Here is a 9,566-nt window from a genome sequence, read left to right as displayed (position 1 = left end):
AAAGAAGCTGTAGAAAAAGCTGGATACAGGACGGCAGTGTAATTGCCAGAAAGAGTCTGAGAAAGGACTTTTCCTGTTGCAAAACACATAGCCTAATTGGAGAGACTGCAGCTGGCAGTTTTGGGAGGACACAGCCCGTGGGCTACTTGTGCTAATCTTAGAATGGCATGTTCGCTGCTTCCTGGGCCCCGGCCGGCCAGCTTCACGCCGGCAAGAGCCGCGTTGCAATCAATGCCTGCTACCAGCAAAACAAGAAACGCGTGGAATCATTCCAGCCTCACAGCTTTGATCAAATGCAAAGAAAGGGAGCTGTGTTTTTGGACTGTAACTCAAAAAAAAATAAAAAAAAAAAAAAAAAAAAAAAAAAAAAAAGGAAAGAAAAAACACAGCCACCCCAAAACAAGAGGTCAAGGAGGCCAACAGGAAGTGCAGCATCTTTTCTGGGTAAAGGCGAAGGACTGTGAAAGAAGCTTTTGGAGAAAAAGGGACTACGAGGGAGGCAACCCTTCCACCACAGAGACTGAGCACCTGCAGCTCCTCAGCCTCAACTGAGTCCTCAGTTCAGGTGTCCATCCTGCCATGCCCAGTTATCCTGGGAGCTGGTATGCTCAGCCAAGCCTCCCAATCCATCCTGCCTCCCCCAGGTTTGTTCTTTGCTCCCTCCTCTTTCCAGCCTGCCCTCCCTTCCCAGGAGGGAGCCAGCCTGCAGCTGGGAACTGCTCTCCCCCCCCACTTAGCCCAGCCAGCATGTTTTGTGTGCAGCAGGTTGCCCTGCTGATCCGCTTACCTCACTGTTTCTTCCGTTCCCCTTATCTGCCACTTCCCCTGCCTGTAATTACTCTAATGAAGGCTGAAAAGATGGGGGAAGGTGCTAGAAATTCACTGAGAGGGGACAGCTTGATACGGCTTTTCTGGCTGGGTGCAAGAAAGCTGGCCCAAAGCGTATGGGAAGTTTCATGGGGGAGATGTAGTCAGGATCCTGCAGACAGGGAATGGCAGACATTTACTGGGGCTCGTGGGCCTCGGAGAAAGAAGATCGCATTTATTGGGAGCATTTATTTACAACTCTCTGAGAAAGGGAAAGGCTCTTTTCCGCAATGCAAACAGGCATTTTTTTCAGCCTGTTTCATCAGCCATGCTGCTCCCTACCAGGTATTTCAGAGTGCTCCAAGCTGCAGATGATGAGATGATCCCTAATGTAACCTCCTCGATTTGCTTTCAGTCTAGAAACTAGGAGTCTAAAGAAATTCCTTCTTTAATATGATTTCGAGTTTCCACAGCTATTTCTCCAGCCCCTATAGTGTGGTGACCCAAAGGAAATGGTTGGTACGTGGCCCAGGATGGTGTTTTGAGGGCCTTTCAGTTCCAGTGATGCTGAAGGAGTGGTTGTGTTAACCAGACAGCAGGTCCCTCCCAGGCAGAGCAGCCTAAAGGGAGCAGGAAGGGCTCTGCTGGAGCCTTTGGAGAAACAGAAGTATATTCCTCTAGCGACAGCCTTTGGGAAAACTTTTTGGCTGAGAAGCAGAAGAGCACTGAGGCAGAGGGGTGAGAAGTGTGGTGCTGGTCATGTGGTCGTGGTGGTGGTACAGGGAGCGGAGGTATGAAGTTCCTTGCTGATGGTTTGTAGCCTGGTTTGTTGTTTTGAGGTTTCTGCCTCTAACAAAACAAGGATTGTTGGATAGATGTTCTCAATTCCTTTGGTTCAGTTTTCCCTGGCATCAGATGCTAGAGATGAAGAACAAAGGTTTCCTTTCATCCACTTTGATTTCAAGGCTTTCTACTCATATTGCTTGATAGACACGTAGCAAAGAAAAGAAGGTAATCGTGGGATGACACCAGGGCTGTGTGCTGTGGGAAGAGCCACACCATCCAGTCTCCAACAAGCCTCCCGCTTCTCAGCCTGTTGTCAACCCAGGGGAAGGGAAGCTTCTCTCAGCCTTGGTATTTCCTCCCCCCCTCCCCGCCCCATTTCACTGCCAAAAAAAGCAGAACAGCACAGGGACATCCCCAAGCAGATGCTGGCTTGCTGTGAGGACAGGGAATGGCTTCTTGCAGCAAAAACACTGGAAAAGGAAGGGCACCGGTGACCAGGGCAATGAAAAAAGGGATGGGAGGGCTGAGAAGGCGTATGGGAACGTCCTTTACTGCCCCGCTCCATCTGCTCGTTGCAAGGAAAAGATGGGGACACTTGGCTTGAATGGCTTAGTTTGCTTCCAGTGAAAAATACTGAGTGTAGGCTCTTCAGGTACAGCTGAAAGGCTCTGCATGAATTACTGGTTTTCTGGGATATTTGAAAACGCTGCTAGGTCCTGTCTTCCCAAACCTCTTGCTCTAGATGGGATGATTGATGCCAGATGTGAGAAACTCTGCTTGAAATCCCTGCTTACTCTTGAACTTTGTAATACATATGCAGGCTTCTCTCTAGCCTGCTTGCTTTTCCCAGCCTTTGCTCCTAACTTGTTGTTCCCAATTTGTCAGAACAGGCCAGCAGATACCAACTCAGAGGTGGACAAGTCGGCAACACCCTCCGTGGCTCAGCTAGCAGGGAAATTCAAAGAGCAAGCAGCCAGTATCACTGGAAAAGAGGTAAGGAGCGCTTGCAGCCACCAGCAGGTAGTCAAGTGGGAAATGAGGCACTCGCCTGAAGCAGTTAGAGCATCGGTGATCCGAGCATGGGTCCACCTTGATTTTGAATCTTCACAAAGGATCTGTGTCCTAGTGCAGTGCAAGCTGTGACAGTATCTCCCATGCTTCGCCAACTTGCAGATGAGTATTTTGGTAGAGCCATACCACAGGACAACTAGACACTGTAACTGAGGCACTGTAAAGCTTGGTAGGGTACGCATATAGGCCGAACAGTAGCAGACAGCAATGCATGTACTGTCTGGGCTGGCTTTTGTGGGCAGAGGGCAATAATGAATAAGGAAATGGCTAATATGGAGCCATGGAAAAAGAAAGCAAACAACAGATTATGCAGTGTAGAAGCCAGTGGTTGGCAGGTCACCGGCACCTTGTTCACAAAAGGAGAAGGTTTCCTCCAAGTAATTCCTTCCGTATGGGTCTGAGAGAGAAAGCTGTCTCTTTACTTGCCCTCACTACCTCTTGCCAGTGACTTTTCAGACTCTGTGCCTATCTCTAGCATGCTGAAACTTTATTTTATTGAAAGACCGCTATGCCAAGCATTACCTCCCAAGCTGTCTTGCACCAGATAAGCAAAACAGCAGAACACCTCTCTTAGGAAGAAAGGAAAGTCAGGGTGTTTATGGATGAAGGTTGACATTTTAGGAGAGCTCCTTGATTCATTATTAGCACTTTCTTTAGAAGCATAGATTTTTATTGGTGGCCCTCTTCAGTCAGTGGGTGCTCCTTTAAGGCTGAACTGCTTCCTTCTGCTGCTCAGCTGATTTCAGCCTGTCCCAGGCTGGGCCTAAGGGGATCCTCCCTGTCACCCTCCTGTCTTTGGCTGGATGCAATGGTGACCTCTGTCCTGCAGGGCTGGCATGCCACCCTCTGTCCAAGGTTAGCACTCCCATAGCTGGGCCCCAGGATGGGAATAGCCAATCTCTTCCCAAGCACTTTTTCTTTTTTTTTCCCCTCTAGTCACCACTGCACCACTCCATCTGTCCCACTACAGTCATTTCCTCTTTTTAAGGTATGGGATTTAATCACACTAAGTCCCTCACCCTTCAGAAGGCAGCAAGTTCCCAGACCTCTCTTGTGTTATCTGCAGACCTCTGCCGCTCCCAAGCCAAGGCAGCGTGGAGGGGCCCCGCGGCGGGGGGAGACTCATTTTCTCCAGAGACAGAGGAGGACAAAGTTTCCTGTCTTTTCTCTCCCAGCCATCTGTCACTTCCCCACCGGCTTTCTCAGGCTGGCTTCAGATTAATGGCTGAGTTGATGGTCTTTAACCCTTGCTTGACCCATGCCAGCAAAGGGCAACCTATCAACCAGGGAACCTCTGATACATTCACCGTTCAACAGCGCAGCATTTCATGGTTACAAAACAGTGGGGTTTCAATAAGACGTGATAGTATTGCTTCCTAGCATGACATAAGGATAAGGGCAAGGCTGCCCCTGGCTTCTTAGAGATGCAGTATTGGCATGGCTGGGTGCAGCACCACCAGAAGTTAATCCACATCAAGTCTACAGGTCCTCCAAGGCAGCCAACTCTAGAGAGGGCAAAGATGCCGTAATCCAACTTTTCACATGCCTGCCTGTTAGAAGGTAACAAAATTACCCGAATATAATATTGTGGATATTATCTAAAATCCACAATATTATCTGAGTATTTTGTCTGTTAACACATAAAAAGCATCTTATCAGCTTGTCAGGAGACTACAAACCTGGCATAAAATTAGAGACAGCTTGGCTTCAAGACCAGAGCAATAGGTCTGGAGGAGCAACTCCATAGGTGCTGTGCTATGTGTCTCTTCCTTCCTAGTGAGCACTCTCGTACTTCTGAGAGCTCAAGGACCAGTGTCCCTGCTGTTAAATTGCCTTGTTCCTTCTCCCCTGGAGAATCTGTTTCTTAGTCAAATGAAAGGTTACAGCTGCGGACTTGTGTCTGCAAGCTGCAGAGACATTAGAGAGAAACGAATGGGGCTGTAGGGCATGTTGAAAAAGTCAGAATTCCCCTCTTTGCACCTAAAATATACCAGATGCAAAATAGGAAAATCACAAACCAGGTAGGCAGCTGAGACTCATTAAAAGGAAATTCTGGTAATAAGACGGGAAAGAGAACAATAACAAGCTATTCCAGTGTGAGGGGGTTTCCAGCAGGATGCTTTGAAGGTGAAGCTTCTGGGAAGGCTCCTCCACCCTCCACAGCTTAGAAGAGTGCCTTCTGCACAAAGCCCGAAGTGTTGTGGTTCATGCTGTGGAAAGAGATATAGACTTCTTTTCTAACATGAGGCTTGGGCTTGAGATGTTACAAGCACACCTCACTGGCTGGCCACATGCCCATACGCTAATATCTTGTGCTGCCTTTGGATGACTCCTTTAGGCAAGCTGAGCCCTGTCATCCAAGCAGGTCACTTACAGAGCATGCCCTTTGGTGCTTGAATTTCACTTCCTTTTTTAAAATCCCCAATTTCCCTGCTGCTGAGTTGGTTGTTTTTTTCTCTTAGGTACCACCGCATAAGCCAACTCGGAGGAAACCACCATGCTCCCTACCATTGTATTCCCACAAAACTGAGACAAGTGACAATGGTGAGCAAGTGAGTATCAACTGGATAGAGGGACGAGGTCTCTCCTCTCTGCAACCTGTTTTCTCCTGAGACACAAGCTTGGAGCCAGCAGAGGTCAGGCTGTGCAGCAAAAGTCATCAACCATGCAGCATCCAACCTTCCCCTGCTCACACACACGTACTGACTCAGAGTCAGCTCCATGCTGTTTCCCACTCCTGTAGCATGGATACACATCCCATTTCTACTGCTTTTGTTTTTATCTTTAGAGCACTGATGGATCCACTCAGTTACCACCTTTCAAGCATTTTAAAGCAGGAACTGATGGCATTTATTAGATTTGAACAGCACGTAGCACAGGGAGCATCCATGCTGTTTGTTGCCTTCAGATGAACTCTAGAGGTTTGAGTATAATGGCGTAACAGTTCTGCTCTTGAGATTTTTCCTTCTTCAGAAAAAGGGAATAATTAATCCAGAGTGAAGAGGGGGTTTGTCAGCAATACCCACAGAATATTGTCTTAAGGTGTCCTCCATACAGCACCCTTGAATGAGTGGGTCCCAGTAAGCCAACTGCTACTCACTAAAGTTTATGCTCAGGCCCTTTACAGTCACTTCTGTCCTTCTGTATTTCAGGGTATGAGGTCTACCCACCAAATGTCACATTGTCACCTGCCCTTAACAAGGAGGAGGTTCTTTGTCCTTATTTTCTGACAGCTATAGGCTCTTGCTGCCTCCATGCCGAAGGAGCACAAGCTTTATAATCTTAGATTCCTTCCTTTTCCTTTGGACGTGAAAAAAGCAATATGCCCCTTCTCAAAGCGACACTCTCCCTTTCTCAGACTGTTTTCAGCCTTTCGTAGCTCTTCCTTTCCAGCCACTTAGGCCTTTCCTGCCCATACTAATTGGATACCTGTTAACTCTGTTAGTCAAGCGGTGGCAGAAAGTTTCCCACCACAAACAGTTCACAATGTTTGCCAACATTAAGGCTTGTACTCTTTAAGAGGTAGAATTTTAATCTGTCTGGTCCTGAAATAATACCGGGGGAAACTGTGTAATAGGTTAGATACCTTAGTGAAGCATGCAGCAGCAGAGCCATTACATATCACCTAACTCAGATACTTCAGCCAGAAAGCAATCACCTTTTCTCCCAGAGGAAGGATACATGTATGTAGAGCCCTAGGATGGCTGGATAACAAAAGGGGAGCAGGATCAGGAAAGAAGAAAGCAAACTTTTGTGTGAAGATGCTAGATGAGACTTCATTTGCTTCCCTACTAGCACTCTCTGCTTATCTCTTCCAAGTTTTCTGCCTTCATTGTATTTCCTCTTTTTCACCTACTTTACTGTGACTTTTCCTTGTTTCATTTTGTTTTGCAGAAGTGCTCTCCAAATGCTGGCCCCATTCCCAAGGTCAAGGTGAAAAGCTCCCCCATGATTGAAAAGCTGCAGGTAGGTCCTGGAGGAGCCCACGTGGCTGCCCCAACAACTTAAACCTGATTGGCATTTGTCATAGCTACTTCGCTTGAGGAGCAGCCGCAGGGGAAGGGGATCCAGGAGCCAAGCTAGGGTAAGCAGGGCAGTGGCCTCACTGACAAGGGCCCAGTCCCACAATACCCAAGCAAGGAAGGCAGAGCAGGCCTGGTAATGGTAACCAGCATCAGACCCAGTCCAACGATCCTCAAGCATATCCAGTGCATGGGTCAGGATCACTTGGATCTGCGGGGTACGCGGCCAGGCATGGGCATGGCAGCAGCACAGCTCAGGTAGGGAGCAGGGGCAGGAGCCTCAGTTTAGATACAGCTCACGAGAGAAAGTGAAAGAAACCTTGGCTGAGACTTCTTCCAGCTCTTTCTTTGCAGCAGTCTAAATCAGAGTCACCTGCACCCTATCGGGGAGCTGGCCTCGAGCGTGGGCAGCTACAATCCTGGCAGTGGGGGGGAGTGCGCTCCGGCCTCTGGCACTCCTCTGTGCGTGCCTAGAAGCTCTGCGCTTCCCTCTCCTCAATGCCCCCGGTTACGCACAAACACACCCAGTGCTTCTTGCCCTTTCTGTATCTCCCCGCAGCGCACGATTCATGCCGCCGAGGGCATCTCAGCACTCGATAGCCCGTAGGCATAGCGCCCTGCCAGCTGCCTCTCCTGGCAGCACGTGCGACTCCAGAGCTCAACGCCTCCCGGCCGCCCTGACATGACGTACACCTATTCATAGCACTGTCCCTCTGAATGCGCCCAAGGACATTTGCCTACGAGAGCGTCGCAGTGACAGGCCAGCAGGAAGCGTTTTGCCATGCTTAATCACAAGCTTGCTGCTTCCCATGGCCTCCTCGCTCCTCGCGACTGCCCAGATCGTTCAGAAGACCTGCAGACCAGGCTTGAAAATGCGAGGTCTGCTCGGGCACACATAGGGATGATTTAAATCTCAAAGTGATTGCTGGCTGCTTGTTCAGACTTTCTCCTGGCTCAGCCACTGTAGATTGTGCTGGCTTGGCTGGGTCACTGGAAAATCCCAAAAGGCCTCAGGATGACAAAAGGACATGTCCTGAGATCCAGCTGCTGGGGAAGGGCAAATGTCCAGTCATAACTTCTCTGCCCGGGCTTGTTTGTTGACAGTGTCACCAAGAGAGACCCGTAACCAGAAGGTTCGTGGGTTGTGACAGCATAGAGATGCGGCAGCTCCCGTTGCAAAAGCAAGGGTTCCTCCGTGTGGTTACCGCGTGTACTACATGCTGGTGTCATGCCCACCCGTGACGGGGATCTTTCTTTGCAGGCCAATCTGGCTTTTGCTCCAGCTGCTCTGCTGCCAGGAGCATCTCCCAAAAGCCCTGGTCTGAAAGTCCTGGTTTCTCCGTTCAGCACCCCTCCCTCAACGCCCAGCAGCCCAGGGATTCAGTCCCAGCCCACTGAAGCGAACGAGACGCCGGTCAGCTTTGATCAACCCCCGGAAGGCACTCAGCTGCAATTCTATAATAAGGTAGGGTATGTGCTAGGATTTCTCCATCGCAGCAGGATAAGGCTTGCTTATCATTTGGGGATGAAGAGGAAGAGAAGGCTGTAGCCCTCAGTCCTGCCATAACAGCTTGCATTTGTAGCCAAGGGAGGAGATCCACGTGCTAGGTTCAAAACAGCTTTTCTGTGTAGCTCTGTGGAGTCTCCTCTCCGCCCTCCCTACAGCTCCAGCAGCCTTCCTGGCCAAATGGGTAAAGGGAAGGGGTGAAGCGGCAGGACTCAGTCACTTCAGCTCAGCAGTAACAGAGTGGCTGGTACCTGGGCAGGGAACACTGTGAGGAGGTGGTGCCACGTGCCAGCAAATGTCAAAGGTGGCTGAGGTGCAGTTTAGGGAGCCACGTAGGACACAACGGTTTGCCAGGTGTCCCAACAGAGTGCACAGCACTTAAATGGGGAGCTGTAACCTGCATTCACCATCATCAATTAGAGTACAGCCTCCTTCCTCAACCACCAAACTGCCCAGAGTAGAAAAGGCTGAGACATCCGAAGTCAGCAGCATCTGCATAATGAATGCAGCATTCTTGGGTTTAGGGTCTAACTTGGACAGGGAGCCACAGTTTAAACTGGGACAATGATCTCCAGCACCAGCTTTGCAGAAGGAAAGGAGACATATATTAGGGAGCTGCTTGTCCTCTGAAGCAGTCTCTCGGGGGTAGGAGCCCTCGTCTTCCTACCTCTCAGTAGGAGAGCAGGAAAAGTGAGGCCACCAGCATAGCAATCGACTTTCCTGTGTTATTTTCCTCTGTTGTGCTTTCCTGCTTTGCAGTACTGCTTTCTTTGTCTGCTTCAATGTCTGCTTTTCCTGCCTCCAAGGTGCGGACGCGGGGATCAATAAAGCGCAGGCCTCCCTCCAGGAAGTTCCGAAGATCTCTGTCCGACTATGGAGATGGGGAAGATTTGGGGGTCAACATCTCTCCAGAAAATGGTGCCAAGGAAGATGGGGATGAGGTGTTCGGGCCCAAGGGCAAGACAGAGGAGGCAGAAACAGAGAGCAAAGAGCAAAAGAAACAGACAGGGTCTGATGAGAAGCCCCCATCAAGAAGAGGATCCAGCAGATCAGAAGATGAAGAAAAAGGGGAAAAACAAGCAGACAAAAAGACTCCTTGCAAGAGTAACGGAGGGGATACAAAGGAGGAGGAAGCGTGTCGTGGTGCCCCAGGGGAGGAGAACTCTCCCCAGCCTCCCTCTGAAAACACTGAGGAGAAAGTGTGTGAGGGCCCCCAGGGAGAAGAGCAGCAAGGCAGTGCCTGTGAGCAGGAAAAGGGGGACAAGGAGAAGGAAGAAGCTGCAGCTGAAGCTGAAGCAAAGGAGACCAGTGAGAGCACAGATGCACGGAGAACATCAAACACTGAAGAAACACCATTGGCACTCGAACCTCTG

At 49.7% G+C, this 9,566-nt stretch overlaps 1 protein-coding gene across 2 annotated transcripts in view; it reads left to right on the top strand.

Annotated features, from left to right (window-relative positions):
• Nucleotides 1-9,566, top strand: part of RCSD1 (RCSD domain containing 1) — a 36,329-nt gene that overhangs the window by 23,503 nt on the left and 3,260 nt on the right. The window contains exons 2-6 of one of the 2 annotated variants that reach the window (XM_009640475.2): nucleotides 2,479-2,586; nucleotides 5,127-5,216; nucleotides 6,559-6,630; nucleotides 7,948-8,151; nucleotides 9,000-9,562. In XM_009640475.2, coding sequence (XP_009638770.1) covers nucleotides 2,479-2,586; nucleotides 5,127-5,216; nucleotides 6,559-6,630; nucleotides 7,948-8,151; nucleotides 9,000-9,562 — 1,037 coding nt within the window. The remainder of the gene's footprint in view (nucleotides 1-2,478; nucleotides 2,587-5,126; nucleotides 5,217-6,558; nucleotides 6,631-7,947; nucleotides 8,152-8,999; nucleotides 9,563-9,566) is intronic. The other variant, XM_035895997.1, reaches the window with a different exon arrangement.

The sequence above is a fragment of the Egretta garzetta genome, unplaced genomic scaffold (assembly GCF_000687185.1).
Source record: "Egretta garzetta isolate BGI_Z169 unplaced genomic scaffold, ASM68718v1 scaffold516, whole genome shotgun sequence".
NCBI lineage: Eukaryota > Metazoa > Chordata > Aves > Pelecaniformes > Ardeidae > Egretta > Egretta garzetta.
The sequence above is the reverse complement of the archived record's forward strand: the minus strand, read 5'-3'. Positions and strand labels throughout refer to the sequence as shown.